Here is a 24,662-nt window from a genome sequence, read left to right on the forward strand (position 1 = left end):
CCAACACTGGAACTCCGGTTTCTGCCCCCAAAGCTGAGGAGTTGGGTATCCTTCCTCCCACAGTACCAACTGTTCCAGTGCTAAAGTTGGTCTCTTTTTTTTTTTTTTTAAGAGAGAGAGAGAGACAGCACAGGAGGAGGGAGGGGCGTGAGGGGAGTTGGACAGAGGGAGAGGATGAGAGAGAATTTTAAGGAGGTTCCACACTCAGCGGGGAGCCCCACAGAGGGCTTGATCTCACGACCCTGAGATCATGATCTGAGCCGAAATCAAGAGTCGGACACTTAACCGGCTGAGCCACCAAGGCACCACTGAAGTTGGTCTTTTTATTCATCCATTCATTTAACAGTAGAGAGAGTCTGATTTACAGATCAGTGATGGCTACTAGATTATGCTTTCTATCATTCCTCCAGCACCTTCTACAGATTGATTAATTGGCTAAAAAAAAATTTTGAAGCATTGAAATCAAGAGAAAAATTCTCAGGGTTTTCATGTTTTACCATTTATCAAGCACTCTCCTCTTTAATGGTTCAAATAAAAGAAATAACATCTTCAATTTTTTTGCAAGTTGATTGTTGTATTATTGGTCCCCAGCTTGAAATACAACTGCAAAAACTAATAATAATTAATGCTTTCTTTACTTAAAAGAAATCTTAGATGGAAGCCTGCCATGAGAAACAGATGAGAGCAAAGCTGCCTTATTTGAAGGGGGAAGATGCGGAAGGTTCAAAGACACCTCTGTGGTTTCCTGGGACTCTTAGAAGCGTCCTGGGACAACATGGAGCCATAGAGCAAGAAAGCCTTTGAGCTTTGTCCATTAACTCAGTAAATACTTTTGAGCGCTGACTATACCTACGCGCTCAGCATTGTGCTACGGTCTGGGCATGTGGAAATAAAAGATAGTAAGTACCCCTGTCCTCCAGAGGCTCAGAGTTTGTGGAGAGGAAAGAGAGAGTACACATATGTAGAATGCAAGTGATCTCTAGTCATATTCTCTTTATTTGTGGCTGATGAGGCACAGCAAAGCATCCCTAGGGCTCTGCCTTGGAAGAAGTGAACAAGACTTGTAACGCAGAGCAGAATTCCTTCATTTTAGCTTCAAGGATGCTCACAGGTCCTCCCCTCCAGAGCTGATCTTGAAACGCATGGTGTGTGTTTGCAGTTCTGTACAACCATCGGGTCGCCTTTCCAAGGAGGATCAATACCTGTAAATTATTCATTACTTTTACACTGTTTATTCCTATCTTTCATTTAAGTCAAATCCCAGACATAACAGAAAGAAGGAAAAAAAAAACAGTGCAATAAGGAAATTTTGTCTTATTATGATTTTTGTTTTGCAGAAGAAAATAAAAAATCTAAATGCCTTTTCATTAAGAGGTTCCAGTGCATTCCCTGTATCGTGTTAATTATCTCATGGCATGAGCACAGTGTGCTATTCAATAGTCTCTCACAATTAGTTGGCAAAGCATCTTAACATCCATTACCTCCTTTGGGACTCACAAAGGCTCCATGAGTGAGGCAATCTGCGAGAGCTTTATTTTACAGCTCTTGAAACTCAGGGTCAGACCAAGCTATTTGCCCAAGATCCCATGCCATAGACAGTACCTATGTTACAAAGAGGGTGAGGGGTAAAGACACACAATCCCAGTTTGGTCCTAGAATCCTGCTTGCCAGCTATGTGACCACAAGCTTTTACTTCCTTTTACTTCTCGGCTGCAGTTCCTTCAGATGTGATGAGCAACCAAGTCATCCTTCGCCTCTGCCAGACGCTTTCTCAACTCTCCGTTCATCTGTTCACTTAATCCTGACAGTGCTATTATTATTTGCATTTTATAGATGGAAGTTAAGTAATTTGCTGAAGGTCATAGAGCTAGGAAGTGGCAGAGCAAGATGTACACTCGGGTAGTCTGGCACTAGAGTCCATATTAAGCCCTACACTGTAGGGGTAATGGGAAGAAGGTAGATTGGGACTGATGATTGTACCAGTCAGCATGGTCCTGGTTATGCTGAAGTAACAAACATCCTCCCAAATCTCAGTGGCTTAAAACAGAAAAGAGTGGGGCGCCTGGGTGGCTCAGATGGTTAAGCGTCTGCCTTTGGCTCAGGTCATGATCCCAGGGTCCTGGGATAGAGTCCCACATCAGGCTCCCTGCTAGGCGGGGAGCCTGCTTCTCCCTCTGCCTCTGCCTCTGCCTCTCTCTCTCTCTCTCTCTCGTTCTCTCTCTCTGACTCTCATGAATAATAATAATAAAAAAAAACAGAAAAGAGTTATTTTTCACTCATATTTCCTGTCCCAACCCTATGATAGGTTTGGGGGGAGTGGCAAGGTACCACTAGACATCGTCCTCATTCAAGAACCCCAATTTCAAACTCTCTCCCAAGTGTCCTTGAGTGACAATTGACACAGAAGGAAGGGGGAGAAAGAGAGAGAGAGTGTGTGATTTTTCAGGCTCTTAAAGCTTCTGCCCAGAAGCAAATCATACATGTCACTTTGTTCACATTTTATTGGCCAAGACAACATGAAATATACAGGAGAGTGCAACCTTGCCACGTGCTTGGTATTGTAGTACTTGACCCAGCCAGCTGACAACAGAGATGACCTCTCCCAGCGACCTGCCCCACACACATTCACTGGGTGTCTGTGTCAGAGCTGAAATGTTCCTCTCAGCTGCTGGATGCTATTTCTCCTCTTGCCTTGTTAAAATTTTCCACATTGAATAGAAGAGGAATGGTGATTAAAAAAAAAATTTTTCCACATGGCTTCTACTATTTGCTTCATTAGTGGATGAAGGGTACTATATAATTTTAACATAAAAGTTAAAACATTGGCCCAGAAACTAGAATCTTCACCAGGGACAAGAATTCTTTCTTTAGCCATAGACATTCTCCCATGACTGCCTTCCTAGTATCTGATTTATTTCAATATTTCTATATTTTCAACCCACTGCAATTTTGCTTTCTTATTTAAATAACTTTGTATTATCTTACCACTTGTGAGGAACAGTGAAGACAGAGATTTGCATTTTGTACATGGAATCATTCATTCATTTATTCTTTCAAATAAAGCCTGGGGGAGAGGGGTCATGTTTTTAAGCCCAACTATTGACAAGGCTTGAATCTCCACGCATGATTTCAAGGGTTGACTGTATTATGTTCTGCCATTTGAATTTCTTTCTATGAAAACAACATCATTTAACTCAAACTAAAATTGTTTGAACTGCTCTGAAAGTGAAGAAGGGATGTGGGTGCCTGCAGAAACCTTCCAACAGTAGAAGTCCTTTCTTTCTTCAAGAAGCTTCCTCCATGCTTACAATCTGGCATGGACCCTGTGAAGTCAATGAGGGCAACCCATATATCAAATTTGGGTAAAGATTTTTAAAGAGCTATAAATGGAGGTTTTAACATTTTCTTCCTACATGCCATGGACGAACCTGCTCAGCCCTGGGACGCGAGCACTCTGCTCTGGAGTCCACTGCTCTCGGGGTAGGAGGTCAGCAAAGAGTCTTCAATGAGGGAGTGATGGAGTGACGAGGTCACATTTGTGTTTGTGATAGCCTGGCAGAACATGGGCTGGAAGAAGTTCAGCCTGGAGCAGGGCCCCCAGACTGAAACCTGCTGAACTGGAGTGTTGATGGAGAGAGAAGGAAACAGAATGAAAATGAAAATACTTGTCTTGGAAATGGAGTATGCCATGGAGGGCAGAATCTATAGTCAATCCCAGGTTTATGCACTAGCGGACAGAGAAAGATGTTGATGCCATTCTCTGAGACAGGTTGTATAGCATGAGCAGGTTTGGGGAGAAGGGTGATAAGGACACTTAAAATTTCAGGTAGAAGGGTAGGGGAGCTCAGGGGAGCAAGAAATTCCTTCCTGTTACCAGAAAAATCTAAGAAGGCTTCATGGAAGAGGTGGCATATGAACAGGCAGGAGTTGAACTTATGGAGTTGAGAAGAACTGGGCTGCCACCAAAGCCAGGAGTGTCCACTCTGGCCTTATGCATGTGTCTCCATTTCACCTATGTCAACAGGTATGTGAGGTCAAGGACGAAGCATGATGTGGACATGCGGATTGGAATCCACTCGGGCTCAGTGCTGTGTGGGGTGTTGGGCCTGCGGAAGTGGCAGTTTGATGTCTGGTCCTGGGATGTGGACATTGCAAACAAACTCGAGTCTGGAGGAATCCCTGGGTAAGTCAAAGCAAAGCCGTCTTCTTGTTTAACCCTCGTCGTTTTGCTCACTTTGTGACAGTTGGTTTCCTTTGTGCAGAATTCAGAGGTATTGATCTATAAGAAGCAGTGTTTAGGAGGAGACAGGACATTAAAACGTCATACAAATATTGGCCTCAAAAGTCTAGTGAAATTCATCACAGGCAGTGAAGATGGTGGGATGGCAGGCAGGTGTTCAAGACCCAGCCCTGCAAAACATTGGTTTCCAGACTGGACTCCCATTCGAATCAACAGAGGAACATTTTAAAACCACTGGTGTCCAGACCCATGTCAGTACATATAAAGCAGAATCTGTGCAGAGTCTATGACTTCTTAAAGCAATTCTCATGGGCAGTCAGGGGTAAGACCTCCTGACCTTCTATATGACCTTACCTACCTTGAAAACTCAGCTCTCTGAATTTGGCTGGCAAGACCAGTGGGTATAGAATCCCCAGTGGTACTAGTGGCCTGGAAGGGTTCACTGAACCCTGAAAAGTAGTAGTGAGATTCTGCTTATGCAGATTGGGCCTAATAAGATTTTGGATATATGTGAACCAGTAAGTTGTACTGAGTTCTTGCACATACTTCTCTCTAACAGATGATAAATATTAGATGATAGATGATAGATGATAGACAGATAGATGATAGATAGATAGATAGACCAAGAGGGAGACAGAAAGCTTAGATAGACAGAACGTGTACACATACTCCTTTCCCTACGCCTCATCCCCAACCCTACCTTTGGAGTCAGAGTTGTCTGGTGTCTGCCATCATTCCTTGTTAATTATATTTAATATCAGGTAATACAGTATCATGGGAAATAAACCGTAGGAGGTGATATCAGAGAAACTAGGATTTCCACTCTGCCCCGTACTAAGCTCTGTTACCTTAGCAAGTCATGTAAAACACACATAGCACCTGGCATGTGATTTTAGCACAGACTTGGCTTTAGTTGCTATGTCTGCATGATCTGAGGCCAATACTTAACTTCTCTGAGTCTCACTATAAAAAGAGAGATGATAATACTGATATGGTACCTTGTGATTTTATGTCCCTTCTCCATGAGGGTTTGTTTTCTCATCTGCCAAATGGGCACAGTCCACCTCACAGATTTTGTCTGAGGCTATGTCGGGCAGTGGGTGTGAAGCGCTTTGTAAACCATGCAGTGATGTCCACCCTTTTAAGGGAGCCCTCACTGTCTTTAATGGTCACCACTCCTTGCCATGCAGGCTTGGAACTAAGATAAGCCTAACATGTCACCACTGGGTTTCTCAAATCCTTACATTCTCTGGGATTTTCCTACAATAACTACCTGCTGGATTCAAACAAACCAGACAGCTAATCCCATCTATGTATATGTCTTAAAAGCGTAGCTGCATGAAGAGTTGCCGTATGCTTGGTAAATTCCCTTTGCAAACCTCAGAACACAGCTTTGTGGGTATGTGACATAATTTTTGGTCTTCTGGAGGCCAGTTGAACTAATGTTCTCAGTCACACCAAGAAACACAGGAGTGACTGAGTTTAAATCTGATGATGTATTTGAATGGTGGATTTACTACTTACCAGTTATAGAGGCTGGGGCAAGTTGCTGAATCTTCCTGCCTGGTTTCTTCACCGTAAAGTTGGGCTGAGAATGCTTTCGATCTCAAGAACTTGGCTTCCAATAAGATAGTATTTAGTCTTCTGTACATTATGCAGGTCTGCTGAGGCGTAGGATGTTGCCCATTTGCAGAAATGTAGTAAAACCAAGACGTGTCTCCAAATCCTCCATGGTTTGAAATTGTTGGGTTTTATTTGCTTTTTAAATGTCTACTTCCTTTTCCTGTCCATCAAGACATATAGGAATAAACTCAGCTTACTTTTCCTTTCAGTGAGAATTAGCCCCCAATTCCAAACATGTATTGAGTACCTACCACACACTCACAAGTCAGCTAACCACCATCAATATGTTACATCGTTTGATCTTATGACACTCCACATAGTAAATACAGACATACCTTAGAGATATTGTAGGTTCAGTTCCAGACCCTCCACAATAAAGTGCAAATTGCAATAAAACGAGTCAAATGAATATTTTGGTTTTCTAGAGCCTATCACAGCTATGTTTACACTCTACTGTAGTCTCTTAAGTGTGCAGTACCATTATGTTTTAAGAAACAATGTGCACTAAAAAATGTCAACCATCATCTGAGCTTTCAGCAAGTCCTAATTACTGATCACAGATGAGCATCACAAATCCAGTAATAATGAAACTGGTTGAAATATCGTGAGAATTATCGAAATGTGACACAGAGAACCGATGTGAGGAGATGCTGTTGGAGAAATGACGCTGATAAATTTGCTCAATGCAGGGTTGCCCCAGACCTTCAACTGGCAAAAGATGAAATATCTGCAAAGCGCAGTAAAGCAAAGAGTACTGAAAGCAGGTGTACCAGTCTTAGGTTTCTTGTGTTCATAAGGAAACTGAGGCTCAAAGATATTAAAGATGTCACATAAAAACAGCTTGTAAGTGCCTCACTATGCATCACTGCTAAATCACTATACTCTCTAATGTATCTAACTTGCTCATGACTGTCTTCTTATTGTGACTGTCCGGGCCTCCACTGTATCCCCAGAGGCTAGCACGATGCATAGAATAGAAGAAGAGAGAGGTGTACAACTCCATGGCATAGTGGTTAGTACCCTGACCCTGAGGTCATGCAGAATTGGATGAAAATCCTTTCTCTGCCATGGACACCGGCCATGTGTTCCCAAACAAGCAGGGATTCTCAAATTTTGGCATGCATCTGAATCACCTGAGGGCTTGTTAACCCATAGGTAGCTGGGCCCCACCCTTGGGGTTTCTGATCCATATATCTGGAGAGATCTAAGAATAGGCCTTCCTAACAAGGTCACAGGTGATATTGATGCTGCTGGCCTTGGTACCACACTTTGTGGACCACTGTTCCTGAGCTTCTGTTAAATGATATAATGCATATAAAGTCCCTTGTCCTGTGCTCAGGACATATTCACTGTGGTCACGGCTGTCATGGCGGCCATATGATACAGTGTAGGGTCTTGAAAAGACTCTGAAAATGCAAGTCCTTGTCTCAATCCTGCACCGTCATCTTCCACTGATAGAACCTCAGGCCAGTTACTTACTCATTATCTCTGGGCCAATCTCACCATCTGCAAAAGGAGGTGAAGAAATGCCTGTCCCCGAAAGTGGCTGGGAAGAATGGAAATTATATGAGATGATCCACAGAGCCAAGCATCTAGTAATACCTTTGGCTACAAAATAACATCTATGCAAAATAAGTGTCACCCAACTGTTACATCTTATTTACTATCATAACTGTTATTATTATATGCTGGCATTTGAAATTACCAGAAAATGTTGACCCAAAATTCCATATATGAGAATATTGTCTGAGGCTGGATTCATTTCTTTAGGCGGAAATGTAATTACCACACTGTCATCTGCAAATGCCTCACTCCGAAGCTCAAGGCACTAGCAAGGATGAAAATGAATATCTGAAGCCCAGTTTCTATCAAAACATTTAAGTGTATATTGATTAGAACTTCAGCAGAACAATCAGCAATAAATGAAAGTGAGGATGTCTTCCACCGTGGAAAACATAGTATTGATTTAGTATATGTAAATATTAGTCTGCCTGAGCACTGACAGCAGAATAATAAAATGTAGAATCCATATAAAATATCAGATGAGGTTGATACTTAACTTATTTAAAATCAACCATCGGACTTAACAAAACCCTTCCAAGAGTTTTGTTTTGCCTGGGAGAAAAAGACAGTTTTCTAGACCCTAGCTCTGGACTTGATCTAAGAAAGAAGACTGGCGTATCCATTTCATAGAAGGTCAATGACTTTTGTATTTCTCTAGGTTAACATGATTGAGTTCCCAGGTATAACAAAATTCATCATGAGAATAATTTGCACTTACACACAGTTCTCACATTTCTCAAGAAAGCTCAATCACATGCTTTTATTTTTAATATCTTGTCTTGCTTTTGAAATCGATGACTATGTATGATCATACTTGTTTGGAAAACATGGAGAATGTATCTTAAATGATCAGGAATTCCTTTTTTTTTAGTTTCTGTTTCTTTCTGTGTCCTTTGCAGTGAGTTATTCTCCATAAGCAGGAGCTTAGCAGGATGGGTAAAAAGGGTAATGGGGAAGTAGAGATAGTACTAAAAGTACAATTCATTTGGAAATGCTCCTTTTTAAAAAATTTTATTGTTTCCTTCTTTGGATATATTTTTTCTACAATTGCAAAAGCCAAGCAAAATACTAAGCATCTCCCTTATTCATCCATTCATTCATTCAGAAGAGCGGTAAAGTCAGCCCAAGGAAGATGACTTTTGAGCTGAACTGGGGAGTAAGAAATTGTCCTGTAGAAAACATGGGGTGAGCATTCCAGGCAAAGAGCATGGCTTGTTCTGAGTTTAATAGGCATGAAATGGTACCTTGGCTTTAAAGAAATGCCAATTACTTGATTAGCTGCAGAAAGCATAGGGTACAGGAGGGGAGCAGTGTCAGAGAATGAGTTTTATTTTTTTTAAGTTTTATATTTTCTTTTTTTTTTTAAGATTTTATTTATTTATTTGACAGAGAGAGACATAGCGAGAGAGGGAACACAAGCAGGGGGAGTGGGAGAGGGAGAAGCAGGCTTCCCGCCAAGCAGGAGCCCGATGCGGGGCTCGATCCCAGGAGCCTGGGATCATGACCTGAGCCGAAGGCAGACGCTTAACGACTGAGCCACTCAGGCGCCCCCAGAGAATGAGTTTTAAAGTGGTAGAGCCCAGAAAAGCGGGGCTCAGAAGCCTTCTTCAGAGCTTAGGTTGTATCCTGTAAGCCTTGTGGAGGCATGGAATAGACAACAGTATTATCACAGTGGCATTTTTGAGAATATTGCTAATAATTTAAGCATGTGCTTTTATAGTATGTTCAGTGTACCGTGCACACTGTCTTTACACAAATCAGCTTTGGAATACAATGACCTTAGGAGATGGGTACTTTTATTTTCCCATATTTAACGTAAGAAAACAGACTTACTGAAAGTTTAAGTAGTTTGCCCAAGATCTCTCAGCTAGCAAGTGGTAACGCTAGGATTTCAATCCAGGCAATCTGGCCAAACAGTCCATGCTCATCATCACCATACTAATCTACCCAGACCACAATACAACACAATAAGTAATCTGATTGAATTAGACAGTTAAGAGAACAGAAAAACTCTTCCCCAAAGGATTTACCATGTGAAGTTTCCACAATTCAGGTCTGATCCTTAAGGCTCTTGATGTCATCTGTTGTTTTGCTAAAACAAATATAAAAACAACAATTTGGATCATGAGCTGTGATGCAGTGGTGATGCAGGGATGAGCACTTACCTTGTGAGTGAGCCTAGCCAGCCACCTGCCTACCTGTGTTCACTTCTCTGTTCCCTGCTCCTTGCCATATACACCTTCTAGAAGAAATTGCATCTTAGAGTAGTTTTCCTAAAGGACCCGCCATGCAGCCCTGTGAACTCCTAAGACCTGCCTTTATTTTTAAGAAGATTATAGACAAGTTGAAGAATCCAGGCACAAATATATGAAAATTAAAATGAGGAGAAAAGAAAAGTCCCAAGACACTAAGGGAACTGCTGTGGTTGCATGGTAATTTGGACAATAATTACTTTTGGGTTCAGAAACATTTATGGAACTTGTTTTTCCAATACAGTCAACAATACCAAAAATATCACTGATTCTTGAAGGTTGCTGGGATCAGGCTGACAGTCATAGGAAAAGTCAAAAGAGGTGTTTAGATATGGCTCAGCAAGGCTGGAATTTATGAGGCTGCAATGTCCCTTGGGGTGAAGTCAGCAATACGCTGCTCACTGATTTATATCTGTACTTCTGTTTTCTTTTATTTTTTCTGCTTTTTCAGGGGAGCGCGTATTGTCCTTGAAAATATGTCTTCACGGTACCCGTGTGTAGCCCTGATGTTGGCTTTGCACAGGACGGCAAACAGCAATGGTTTTTGCAGGCCACCTTGGGAGTGTATAATGACCTATGCTTTGTGCCCACAGGAGGATTCACATTTCCAAAGCCACGCTGGACTGCCTCAACGGTGACTATAACGTAGAAGAGGGTCATGGTAAAGAGAGAAACGAATTCTTGAGGAAGCATAATATAGAGACCTATTTGATTAAGCAGCCTGAGGAGAGTCTGCTGTCGTTGCCCGAAGACATTGTCAAGGAATCCGTGAGCTCCTCAGACGGGAGAAACAGTGGGGCGACATTCACAGAAGGATCCTGGAGCCCCGAACTGCCCTTTGATAACATAGTGGGGAAACAGAACGTAAGTCCTGGCTTCCTTCTTCTGGTTAGCCAAGAATGCATGCTCGAGTGCACCCCCAGCCCAGACTCCTCAGAGAAAACCGATTCATCTTTAACCTTTTCTCTGCAGAGCACCATAATTGCAAATGATTAAACATCTCTCCTCAGGACAGATTTAACCTATGTATGCAATTTCAGGAAATACCAGAAATATCAGAGGGTTCCCAACACCCTCTCTCTTTTTTTTGATCTAGCTGAAAATAAACATCATGTGAAGGTGGATTATAATCCCCTCCCTCCCCCCGCCCGCAAAATTACTCATGTTGGAGAACCTGACATGACTAAACTAGCAACAAAAGTAGAAGATAGAAGTCCATGAGAGTGTCATTTCTTAGGGAGCTGGCAGGCCAGGAGTTCTGAGTTGCCCTCTGAAATTTAAAATCAGGAGGGCACTGTTGATCTGGGAATATAAAAGCAGCACCGAGTGAGGCCAAGGGTGAGTATGAGCGCTTTAGGAGGAGCCTGCAATTTCAAAGCCACCCACATAGTCCTATTCCTATTTAGTGTGAATTTGCATCTTAAATGAGGGATAGGGCTACAGAGTCAGTACATAGATATAAATCACCAATAATCAAATTATTTTAAAAAATTATTTTTTCCAAATCCCAGAATCACTCTGAATCCAATGAGATGCTCCGACTCCGAGATATACTGGAGAAGTGAGGCTGATCAGGGAGAGAACCAGAGGGATTCAGAGATGCTCTTGTCCCCAGTGTACTTGTCCAGAGCACAGGCAAAATCACCTGCTCTCCTAGGAGTTTACTTTTAATCCTTTAGGCCAAGTACAGATAGTCGAATTCATGTAAATTCATGGTGTAATTCCAACATACCTTTTTAAAGAAACAAACAGAAGTCAGTATATAAGACTTAGAATCAGTTTCCGACAGGCTCCTGAGCCAAGCAAAAGCTGAAAGCAGTGTGAAGAGTGTTGTAGCTTTATGAGGACATAAATGGGTAATTGTCCTCATCCGTGGACCTGAACTTTTCTCATTAACTTGCAGATAAGAAAATCTATCTGCTTAAAGTCATTTAAAAATGGAGCAGGTTAAAATGGTGAAAGCCTTCCCTCTTTATTCTGCACTTGAAAGATGGATGTGGGGTGCCCCAAACCAGGTTAACCTGTTTCTTTCCAGTTCTTTGTGAAGAAGCTATGGAACAATCCATGAATCAGATTCCAATGGGGAAGGATGTAGGTCCAGCTAAGCCCACATGCCTTGTAAGAATTTTACCGTTAGGTCTTCACTTGTCTTTTGTGAGTGTTTAATTTGCCCCCAGATTATATGTCCACACAAGTCATCACTGATTTCAGTGTCTACTTTTTTCCATCCTTGGATTGGTATGCATGGTACAGTTTGATGTTACATAAAATAACAGTCTTGTACATTTGCTGCAGTGGATGCATGGCCAACTGACAGTGTCCTCCCGGCTCCCTCTGCCTGTTGTTAGCTTGAGCCTGAATGCCGGTTATTGAGAGGAGATGCGTGCCTCACCCTGGGTACCTCAGTAACTGCATAAAATTCTCTCTTTGTTTTAGTGTTTCTGTTTCTCCTTTTTGGTCTTTCCATTTGAAAACTTTCCTATTTAAGGTCATTGTAGAAATTGGGAAAATTCCTAATTGTTCTCACCTCAGTTGTACCCAACCTTGCCACTAATAGTTTAGAACCAAGAAGAGAGAGGTGGAGATGCTTGGTTTTATTTCATGATTGAGCCATCTGGCAAAATTGTATAGGGCGAGTGGAAATATTTTCTTTGCTGATTTCCTAAAGATATTTTCTGGTGTCATGAAGTAGTTGGGATGATATATCATTATCAAAGACTATTAATCTTGGTGTTTAACCATTTCTTGTGATGCCTGAGTTTTACCTGGATACCACCCATCTGCGCCATGTTCAACATGCATAATCTCAATTCATTTTAATGCCATCAGACCTACAAGCCAGTGAATGTGTATTGATATTCATAAATAACCAAGTGGAAATGACTGAATCGATGGAAATGCCCACAAGCTCTCAGAGCTTGTACTTAGGCTTAGCTCTAGAAGTCAGTGAGTCATGTGTGTGATTCAGAGATAGGATGTGCACCTGGAAGAAATCAGGAGTGATCTAGGTAAGCCCACGCTCTGCCAGACACCCAGTCAGTTCCACAGACAGTCCAGACCATCTGAGTGTTTGCATAACACAAATAAAACATACTAATGCTTCACTGGGGGGTGGGGTGGTTTCCAACTAAATTGGCCAGATGTTTTAGAGTCTATTAATTCATAACGTGTGCTTAGAAATCGTGTTAATGATATCAGTATGCTGAGCCCTAATCTGTGTTATGTAGACAGCAGATGTTCAGATAGTTACATTCTCATGTATTCATTCATTCATTTGATAAAGATAAATCTATTATATGCCAAGTACTGCTAAGAATAAAAGATAAGGGGAGACAGAGGAAAGAGACACTCTAGAGGTAAAGTCAGACAGTGGTTTATATGCATCGTGAAGACAGGAATTATGTATTTCACTTACCCACTGTTTAGCCTGCAATTAGAACACTACCTGGTAAATAGAAGGGCTTGATTATAGTTTGTTGAATGAATGAATGGAGTGAGTGAATGAATGAATGAAATGATAGCAACAGATGGCAAGGGAGAGGAACCAGTCAAGTTTGACGTCCAGATTTCTTGTTTGAGTGACTGGGTCAACGATAGAACTGCCCTCTAAAATAAGCACTACTGGAATGAAAGGAGACTGGGAGGGAAACATTAGGAAGTCAGTTTGGGACATGAGGAGCTTGAGGTGCCTGGGATGGATCAGGGAAAGATCTCCATATTGGACACACACTTCTGAAGCTCTGGTATGAAAGAACAGTGCAAGAGAGGAATCTGGCAGTCGTCAGGATTTGCATGCTTGTTGAAGGCATGAGAATGGCACAGATCACAGTAGGGAATATGTAACATAAAACAATAAGAAGACACAGGGCAGATACTGGAAGGCACCAGATGCGAGAGTAAGGATCCCATGATGGAAATAGACAGGAAGCAGTCAGAGTGATCAGGAGAGAATTAGGGAATGTGGTGTCATGGAAGCCTAGAGAACAGAGCATTCTGAGAATGAAGGGGAAATCAACCATGTCAACTATAACCAGGAGGCCCAGTAAGATGAAGACTAAAAACTACCAATTGGAATTAGATTGAAAAATATCACTGGCAGGAAGCAGATTTGATGAGGTGATGAAGTCGGAAGCCAGATTGTCAGTTGATAAGAGAGAGTTCTAGGTTTCGAAGAAGAACCCCAATGCAATCCCTCTCCCCGTCCCAACCACCCATTTCAGGAGTCCATCGGCGGTTTGGAAGAGCAAGAGAAGTCACTAAGCATTCTCTCCGGCCCCTTATCTGAATCTTCCAGTCCCTGTCTATGCCTGAAGATAATCTCTTGATTTTGATGTCCTGCACCTTCCCTGCCCATATATCTGTATCCATTTGGGTTAAACTTGCTGGTTCAGCTCTCTGGGTTCTGGTATCCAGGTTGTGTTTGGACACACTGAGCATTTCTGCTTTGCATCCCTAACTCTTGACATGGGCAGGTGTTCTGCTCATTGATTTGGTGTCTTGCCTTCCTGAACCCAAGACTCAGTTACCAGTGAGGCTTCCTATGCTCTGAGCCTATGGGTGGAATGAAAGTAAGAAAACTGGAAGGCAAGAAGCTTAAATCCCTGATGGACTATTGAAGGTTGAGATTGTAATAGCAGAAGTAGGTCATTGAAGTGGACCAAAAATTAAAATGTTGACATTTAGGGGAGGATGTCCAGAAACTTCAAGGTGAGATTATTGGGTGAGTCATCAACATGGTCATTGGATCTCTCAGAATAAAGACAAAACTTGAGATGTGAAGTGAAAACTTAAGAAAATGATCTTTGTGTTAAAGATCACATTTCCCTGCTGGTTGCATGCTGTATCTAAAAATCTGTTTGTGATCTTGAACTCTTATTCATTTAGTTATTTAATAGGCACTCTGTATTCTAGATCCTGGGGATCCAGTAGTGAGCAGAGAGACTTGGACCCTGTCTTCTGGAAGTTTGCCTTTTAAGGGAATGGGGAATGCAGACAATGAACTAAAACATATAAGTGCTACAAAGGAAGTAGAGATATATGAATAGGAGGTGGATAGAATTACTGCAGAAGAATTATACAGGCCTCTGAAGATTGTGTTTGAGTGTTGAGAGGACTGTAGATGCAAATAACCAGGAGAAGAGCTTTGCAGACAGAGAAAACAGTAGTGCAAAGACCGTGAGGTAGGAAAATTTTGGTATGTTAGAAAAAGAACAGGGCGCCTGGGTGGCTCAGTTGTTTAAGCGACTGCCTTCGGCTCAGGTCATGATCCTGGAGTCCCGGGATCAAGTCCCACATCAGGCTCCCTGATCAGCAGGGAGTCTGCTTCTCCCTCTGACTCTCCCTTCTCATGCTCTCTCTCTATCATTATCTCTCTCAATAAATAAATAAAAATCTTTAGAAAGAAAAGAAAAAGAACAAAAAGGAAGCTAGAACATCATAAGCAGAGAAGAAAGGGGTATGAGATGAAGTTAAAGGAGACAGGAGCTCAGTGTTACAAGCCTGCTGGTTTTAGATTTTATTCTAAGGGAAATGATAGAAAGTTTTTAAGTGGGGCAGTGACATGATCAGATTTAGATTTTTAAGAGATCACTTTGGCTGCCTTGTGGAGAATAGATTCTGGGGGCAACAATGGACTTATCCTCAGACAGACTGCATCTTAGACTTACCATTTACAAGAGGATACCAAAGGGTGAAGCTTTCATGTTGCAGTAAAAAGTATTGTGTGAGGTCATTAATAATTTTAACTTGATTTTTATGACAAACAATAGGCCAGGGGAGGTGCAGCTGCTCTTTCAGAAGCAAGACCCTCTCAGTGCCTGGGTTCTGTCCTCAAATACTTTGAAATCCTCAGCCCTGTCCCATCCATCCCTTTCACGTTCAACATGGCATCCCAATCCAGACATTTTGCTATTACTCCTCCAGGCTTCTTAGAAGAATCACCTTGAGAAAAATACACATTTACCACTTCATTCTATGTATTAGTCATTTCTACACTGTAGACTGACTTTAGTCATCATTGTTACCATGAAAATAATGCCAGCCCTGTGAAGATTGAAAACATAGGTAGAACTTGTGTATTCCACACAACAAAACAGAACGTGAATGCACTTCATTGCTGAGGGTATAGCTAAATAACCACAGCATCGCTAATGCTAAGAGAGATCTAGAGTCTGGGGTCAGGTGCCATGTTGGGAATATTGTTCCTATCTTTTCCATTTAATTTCTGTACCAACCTTACAGGATAAGTGTGATGTGCCTGTTTTACAAATGAGGAAATTGTGATTCATAGAGATTAATTAATAGCCTAAAGGACATGTAACCAGTAAATAGCAGGGCTGCAATTAGAACCCAGTTATGTTTGATTTCAGGCCACACTGCCTCCCTTTTGTGACCTGAAGGTAGATGCTGGGTGTCTACCTTCTACTTTGTTTCCAGGTCAGTCAGTCAGTCTCAAAAGTGTGTGTGTGTGTGTGTGTGTGTGTGTTCACCCACTAAAGATGGGTAGCCACTGATATTTAGGAATTTTCTGTGAAAGCTCCAGGAAATGACCAGATATTCCCGCAGCTTGTCCTGATGTACTAGGTAGCATCTCATCCCGTGAGTGTCCTGATGTGATTGCTGTTTGCATGGCAAAGGCTAAGCTGGGCAGCCTGCCATGTCTACCTCGTGATAAAATGACAACACACCATTTGATGTAGTACCACTTTCATTGGAGAATGTTGAGCCTAGGAGACAAGGAGATGTGGAGAGAGTGAAGCTGGCTCGGCTGGAAGCAGGACAAAAAACCTTAGTGGGTTATATGTCTTCATCAATCCCAGACTTTTCTTAGATCTTGCTCTCTTTGTCCATAGGGAGAAAAGAAAGAATTCTCATTTGATTGTCCTACTGATCAAAACCCTCATGTTGTCCTGATGCTGAGGGTCACAGTTTCCTCATACTAAACTGGTTAGTCCTGTAGGTTGTGAGTCTCATGATCCTGGGACAGATCTCTGCAGGACCTAAAATTTGTCCAAATGAGAGTGTGAAGGGCCTGAATGGAAACTCCAGAGAACCAAGTTGGAGCCCTGATCGCTCCACTTACGACCTTAAGGCCTTGGGCAGTCACTTCCTTTCAGCACTGACATTGGCCCATTCCATTTCTCAGCCACAGACGCATGCTGGGAGTCCGTGGCTGTACCAGGGAGTTACCCACACTTCAGAATCCCACCCTCCAAAGCCCAGGAAACACAATTCACCAGGAAGCAATGGGGCCACCTATTGTTTACAGTTGTCCTAGTATAGGATGGCAGTTTAGCATAATTATCATCCAGTGAACTGTCTTAAAACATCAATATCAAGCTCAGCAATAAGTTAAAGCAAAACACTAAAAAGGTATTTGAGGTAAAATCTTACCTAACTAGACAATGCAATCTGACTCTCTCTCAGCACTCCGGATAGTTGAGTTTTGATTATATGAGCTAAACACCCAGACATCACAAACATCATCACACTTTGCCTTCTTTCAGCATCCTGCTTTCAACATGATCATTGTGTTCTGTTGAGTAGTATTGATCCCTGGGTTTGGTGTCTTCACTTGGGTTTCTGCCCCTAAAGGGCAGGGGGCAAAGTGGTGGGTGGCTTTTTTGTGTCAACCAATGCCCACAAGAAGAACTCTCTAAATTCAAGCTCATTTTAGCTCTGTCATCCACCTGATGATAGCAAGTCACTCCCCATCAAGGTGTTCATTTGTTCGCTCATTCAGTCATCCATTCCTTGGCTGCTCATTGAGTAAAGGCCAGGTGCCAGGCACTGTGCTGGGGGCTGGGGAGAGAGATGAGAAAGGAGGTCCAAGTTGTCAAAGACCTCATTGTCCCTGGGATCACCACCAGGTCAGCAGCTCAGTGTGAACTTGCTATCCTTATAGCAGGAAAGCGTTAGTAAAGGACAGAAAATTGAACCACGGTAATTGGGGAAGATCTTCCCAAAGAAGTGACTGTAAAGCTGAGATCCACAGACAAGTAGGAGGTAGGCCAAGGGTGAGAGCGCAAGATCCCAGGAGGAGAGGGATGACAAGGCCACCATCTGCTGCTCAAGAAGAAACACCTGCTTCTCCCCCAACCCCCCAAGAACTCTGACCTGAAATTCCCACTCCTAAAGATGCCTGAAATACTGGGTATTAGTTTTAAAGGAAAAGAAGGTGTGTTCTCAGACCTTGCTGCTTCTGTGATAAGCTGCCAAATATCTAATTGTCCACATTCAATCTTGTATGCAGGAAATCACAGGCGGATTTTTCTCCATCCGCAATTTATTTTTAACTATTTAACATCAGATTAAGTCTTGATGTTCCCTGGATGGGACATCTGCAGGCTTTTTGGGCAGAGAAAATGGAGGGCTTTGTCCATTTCCCTGCAGTGCGTCTGCACTCTTCCTGTAACGTGGTTTTTTCTGACAACAAATCTCCCCAGGCTCTCCTTAGCCCTGACTCGGAAGATAGCCTCTGGGTTGAGCCAGGGAGAGTCATTAGAGGGGTCTGGTTTTTCACTCTCTTCAGACAAGCAAGTGGATTTGAAGCCTTTGGGGAGTGTTGAGTGGATTAAGTAGGCAATTTGATCCATTAACTTTGACTAATCATCCTTCTTTTCTGTGAAGTTCCAGAGCTAGCCAAAGGTGGGAGAGAGAAAGGTAGAGGTGAGCTTGTGGCCCATGCGGGATCGCAGGCCTGCAAACGTGCATTAGTTAGCAAGTGTACAACACACGGCCTATGCTTCCCCGATGGTCAATACCTGGCTAAAACTTTTCTAAACCAACCGGCCGGACTTGACTTTCACTAGGGATTGACTCATTGTTCGGGGAGTCACAAAACTGTGGCCTGAGGAACTAGAACCAATGAACGCATGGTATCTTAAATAAGAGAAAATGTATGATATTTTATTTTATTTTATTTTATTTTTGCTTACAATCTTTATTGAAGTTATACAAAAAGAAGCCCCCCAAAGTGAAAAAATACATTATATACAAAAACACTTTCCCTCAGGAGGAAGGCTCTGCGCCCTCTCTTAACATGCAGTGCTTTCAACCGTGATGTATGATATTTTAAATATTTGAAGATAGGTAGCGAAAGAAAGAACAAAAATCTGGATTTTTTCCCCTGACTCCTTTATATCTTTGAACTGGGATCTCAGTTTTATTAACCTTGGCGCTAATTTGACCAATGACTGGGATAAGATTCTTCAGTGTAAAATTTCTTCATTGAGCTACATCAGATTTTTTCCTCTTTTCGCCACCAAGGATACTTTTTATTATTTTGACCCAGTGCAAGGCACATGTATGAAGGTTTTTATTTCCACACAAAATTGCATTTGGCCTGAATGAGTGTGCATGCCCACTTTTTAAAGTGGTGCGGTAGCATGTGGCTCTGCACAGGGAGGCGAGGGCTAGAACTCTCGCGTGATTTCATTCCAGCCCAGAGCAAACACTTGACATTTCCGGTGGTCTCAACAGCCTCATCTTGGTTATTCATGCATGTACTTATTTTTACTTCACTTGGGTCAAAAAGGTATTGCCTGGCCTTATACTTTCTTGGGTATTGATGCAACTTTGTGAAAGGTTTACTCACATCCCAAGGCCCCAACATGTAAGAGGAAGTAGAAGACACAGTGTCCCAAAGACAAAACATGACCTGAGTAGCTTCTTTTCCGGGTTCTGTCCTACCATACCTGATGAGAAGTAAGAGAGGTTGGGCTCTTGAAGGTCAGTTATTGTAGCTCCACTGGAACCAAATTAAGGAAAACATCAATAACCAGATTAAATTAACAAATTGCAGAAAGGAGCCTGGAAAAAAAACCTCAGACAGAGAGACTTTTTAAAACACCGAACAGGAGTCATTTATCAGCAACTCACATTTATAATACTTCTTTATTTTTTTTTCTATTTTTATTGGTAACTTTTATTTTAAATAATTTCAAGCTTACAAAAAGCTTCAAGGATAAGACAAAGAACTCTTTTATGCCCTTCACCCAGATTCTCCAGTTGCTCACATTTTGCTGATTTGCTTTATCCTTCTTGTTTTACACATAGGCATATAATTATAGGTTTTTCTGAACCATTTTTTTATTATTATGTTATGTTAATCACCATACATTACGTCATTAGTTTTTGATGTAGTGTTCCATGATTCATTGTTTGCGTATAACACCCAGTGCTCCACTTATTTCTTATTCCTACATAAAAAGAGTTACTTCAGAACCTTACAAAAGATAAACGTTTTGGTAATGCTTATATTTCAATTCTCTTCAAATTTCTAAGAACACACACATACACACTCCACCCACAAACGTGCCCCGCCCCACACATGCTTTCATTTTCCCCTGTGGCATTGACATTTCTGAAAATATACATATGTTCACACACACACACACACACACACGAAACCAAATAACTTAGGTCCTCATATGTTTTTTGATTCATTTCCTGAGCTGAAAGTATCTATTTTGTTAACCCCAAAGGTTATTTGGTCAGTGCGTAGTGGTTACCTCTCCCGCTGCAACCTAGTTGACATTTTGGTCCAGTTACTAGAGCCCTACAAGTCCTTTGATCCACGCCTGCCCTGTGGCCCTATACACAAACCATTCATGTGTCAGAGTCTCTCCAACTCATGAGTCATGTCCTGAGCAGGAATCCTGCCTCCCTCCCTGGGCTTGCCCCATCCCTTTTACTCATTCCAGCTTGACCCTGAGATGAGGTCAGTGCTGGGGTTTACATATGTAATCCGCACATCACAACGGATGTAATATTTTAAAAGCTAAAACTTTGATTGGCAGCTTGCCTCAAATCCTTCAAAGTGGCTGTATCTGAATGGTTGTGCCGAGTTCTGTTTCAGCCAGTTCTACAGTTTAGCGACTCTTTTTGATTAAAAATGGCCCAAGTGTTTAGTGACTCAAGCACAATCACATTCCCATCCCAAGATGAGCATCTTTCTGAGAAACTCAAAGGATATTATCAGAGTAAGAAATCCTGAATTAGCTTAATAGAGGATTGGCTGAACAGAGCCAAACAATCCCAGGCAGGACAGAATCCATGTCAGGCACCACTTGTCCTGGGTTAACCTGGTTCTGCGGTCTTGAGCCAGAGCTTGGGGACAAAATCTGGGATGTTGGTGATTCCCTCTGTGGGCTCTGAGCCCCCTTATCCTGAGAGTTCTGTGCTTGGCCTGGAAGTTTGGCCACAGCTGACCATTTGCCCACACCTCATCCAAAGAGAACCAAAACCAGTGAGTCTCCAAGACCATGAGCCTCCGATAGGATGAACTGAGGCAAGGAGCAAAGCATTAAATGTCAGACAAAGCACACTGGGAAGAGAGCTTAGCATGTCTGAGACCTAAACCCCCAAATGAAGAAACTGTCTAAATGATCTGGCTTATCAATATTAGTTGAAAGTTCAAGAGCGAGGCTGCGGGCTTCATATAAGTAGCAAATTCTAGAAAATTCTTCTTGTGGGATCTACCAGAAGTAGGGTACCTCCCACATCACTGTTTTATTCTCTTAATCATAAATTTCAGGACACAGAGTGACAAAGGCCAATGAAAGAATTTCATACAACTTTGATTCCTCATCAAATGTACCATCCAGCCAATATTTGCAAACTTTCAGTTCAGCTGAAAGCTGGAAAACAATGATTGTCCAGATAGTCTGGGCCCCAGACTCGTGTCTGAGTGCTCATGATTGAAGTTTGGGAACCAAGTTACACACGGTTGCTGGAATCCAGCACAGGCTGGCTGGAAACTTCTGGACTATTATTTCAGCAAACAGAGTTCTGCCCCCTTGTTATTTCATTTCTTGGAGCAGAAGCTAGGAGATTATGAAAATTACTGAAACCTCTTCCCATAGCGATACCACATAGACCTCTCCTGCAAGAAGATCTCATTGGCCATTATTTGGCTTTGTTTGGAAGACAGATTATGGTGACATAAATACCCAGAACATAAAAGAGAAGTAAGTGGTATCCCTAACCAAAGTACTGTTGGGCATGTAATCCGAATGTGATTCTTCATTTTCTTTTAGTATAGATGAGGAAAGTTGTTAACAGTCCTGACTAACACTCCATAACCTCGTTTATGGAGGATGGTCCAGTTTGCTAACACTAACATTCCTATAAAAAGGAAGAAATGTTAGCAGTGGGTTCCAAGAAGCCCCACAGGGATAATTTCCCAAGGGTCCCCCAACTCAGTACTTACCCAAATGCCACTTAGAGCCTCCTTACCAGGAAAACAGTATGTACCACATTCCAAGGAAATCCCTGCTCCCCTATCCCTAGATTGGAGGGGAAAAAACTTGTATCTCTTTCAAACACAACAAACGTTACCCCCGAAGCACTGAATGCAAATCATCCTGGATTAGATCACCTCAAAGCTTTCCTAAGAAGTGAGCTTAGGGAAAAAAAAAAAAAATACCTTTCTTTTTTAAAAAGGTAGGAGCTTTCTATTCTGGGGGTGATTGGAGTTTTAATAAACAGAGAAAAAAATAGCTCTAATGTGTGCCGCTGGGTGCTCTTATTCAGGCTTAGGGTTTGTTCCTGGCCATTTCTTCTTACATTTGTAGGACCTGGGAAGTGGGTTTGGAACTGAGTGAGGCAGAAACCTCCGCCTTTTGCACAACTCAAACCGTGCAAGTGGCAAGTTTGATGTAGAACTGCAGAGACCTCCAGGGCAGGCACAGGGAGATGCTGCCAGGGAGGCAATGCAGGGGTGAAGCAGGAGTTGGCTGAGGAAGCCTCAGCCTTACCTGCTTCTAAGTGCAGACTCCAGTCTGAGCCTGGAAGCAAGGAGGGTCTTGGGAAAAGATAAAGCATCTCAGCACAAGAGAGGAAGGCACTGAGCCTGCCGGACTTGGCATTTTCTCTGGGTCTTTCCCAGATCAGCAACAAGCTGGCCCACACTGTGGGTTCCCGATCACAACCGCCTACAGCTAAATCTCAAGGCTGCCATGTCCATCTCCCAGAGGCACTCACAATGATGACTTCAACCTCCACTTCAGGCTGTCTTGTGGCAAACACTCAAGCTGACCTGAATCCAGGCTTTGGTCTTTGTCATCTGTGACCTCTGGTGCCTCAGTGGCCAGCACTGGGAGGTAGTAAGGGGGTGGTGCATTCTCTGGATTCCAAAAACCTGGTTGAAACCTCATGTTGACAAGCATCATAAGGCTGCCTTTCAAGGCTCTGGCTCTTGGCTGGAATTATATTCAGTTGTGTGCTAATGCCTTTTACTTCCTGCTGATCAAATACTAGGCATTTGATTGAATGGTAGAAAAAGAAACTAGGTTTTATTTAATGAATACAGTTTGCTAAACAGAATCTTTCCCAATCGGAGTCCACTTGGGAGAGAATAGGGAAAAAAAAAAAGGACTTTTGATAGCAAGAGTTTGGAAACAATGCCCTTATTAGTGCTCTATAGTCTTATCGCCACTCATACGTGCATGCATTCACTCCACACGTACTTAGTAAGAACCTACCAAATATTCCAGATGCTCGAGATTCAGTTATGGATATAACACAGTGCCTGATCCTCAAAGGGATCATAGCCTAGAGGAACAGACAAACACACAGTTAGGCAACCCCCATACATCACGGTAACTGCTCTTCTGAGAATAAGTGCAGGCTCAAGCAGGCTTCCTGGAGAAGGTGATGTCTAATTTTTTTTTTTATGTTATGTTAGTCACCATACAATACATCATTAGTTTTTGATGGAGTGTTCCATGATTTGTTGTTTTCATATCACACCCAGTACTCCATGCAGTACATGCCCTCCTTAATACCCATCACCGGGCTAACCCATCCCCCCAGCCCCCTCCCCTCTAAAACCCTCAGTTTGTTTCTCAGAGTCCATAGTTTCTCATGGTTCATCTCTCCCTCCGATTCCCCCCCTTCATTTTTCCCTTCCTTCTCCTAATGTCCTCCATGCTATTCCTTATGTTCCACAAATAAGTGAAATCATACGATAATTGACTTTCTCTGCTTGACTTCTTTCACTTAGCATAATCTCCTCCAGTCCCCTCCATGTTGATGTAAAAGTTGGGTATTCATCCTTTCTGATGGCTGAGTAATATTCCATTGTATATATGGACCACATCTTCTTTATCCATTCATCTGTTGAAGGGCATCTCGGCTCTTTCTGCAGTTTGGCTACCATGGACATTGTTGCTATGAACACTGGGGTGCATATGGCCCTTCTTTTCACTACATTTCTGTCTTTGGGATAAATACCCAGGAGTGCAATTGCTGGGTCATAGGGTAGCTCTATTTTTAATTTTTTGAGGCACCTCCACATCGTTTCCCAAAGTGGCTGTACCAACTTGCATTCCCACCAACAGTGTAAGAAGGTTCCCCTTTCTCCACAACCTCTCTAACATTTGTTGTTTCTTGCGTTGTCAACTTCTGCCATTCTAACTGGTGTAAGGTGGTATCTCAGTGTGGTTTTGATTTGAATTTCCCTGATGGCTAATGATGATGAATTTTTTTATTTTATTTTTTATTCTTATGTTAATCCCCATACATTACATCATTAGTTTTAGATATAGTGTTCCATGATTCATTGTTTGTGCATAACACCCTGTGCTCCATGCAGAATGTGCCCTCCTTAATACCCACCACCAGGCTAACCCATCCTCCCACCCCCCTCCCCTCTAGAACCCTCAGTTTGTTTTTCAGAGTCCATCGTCTCTCATGGTTCGTCCACCCCTCCGATTTCCCCCGCTTCATTCTTCCCCTCCCGCTACCTTCTTCTTCTTCTTTTTTTTTTTTCTTAACATATATTGCATTATTTGTTTCAGAGGTACAGATCTGAGATTTCAACAGTCTTGCACAATTCACAGCGCTTACCAGAGCACATACCCTCCCCGTGTCTATCACCCGGTCACCCCATCCCTCCCACCCCACCCCCCACTCCAGCAACCCTCAGTTTGTTTCCTGCGATTAAGAATTCCTCATAGATGATGAATTTTTTTTCATGTGTC

The 24,662-nt window shown here is 42.4% G+C and overlaps 1 protein-coding gene across 1 annotated transcript in view; it reads left to right on the top strand.

Annotated features, from left to right (window-relative positions):
- The window catches only part of ADCY8 (adenylate cyclase 8), a 227,586-nt gene that overhangs the window by 113,724 nt on the left and 89,200 nt on the right, over positions 1 to 24,662 (top strand). Inside the window, exons 6-7 of the mRNA XM_064587441.1 lie at positions 4,025 to 4,183; positions 10,272 to 10,542. Coding sequence (XP_064443511.1) covers positions 4,025 to 4,183; positions 10,272 to 10,542 — 430 coding nt within the window. The remainder of the gene's footprint in view (positions 1 to 4,024; positions 4,184 to 10,271; positions 10,543 to 24,662) is intronic.

Source organism: Mirounga angustirostris, unplaced genomic scaffold (genome assembly GCF_029215605.1).
Source record: "Mirounga angustirostris isolate CCGP_5_RB_7025 unplaced genomic scaffold, mMirAng1.0.hap1 SCAF_4, whole genome shotgun sequence".
NCBI classification, from domain to species: Eukaryota; Metazoa; Chordata; class Mammalia; order Carnivora; family Phocidae; genus Mirounga; species Mirounga angustirostris.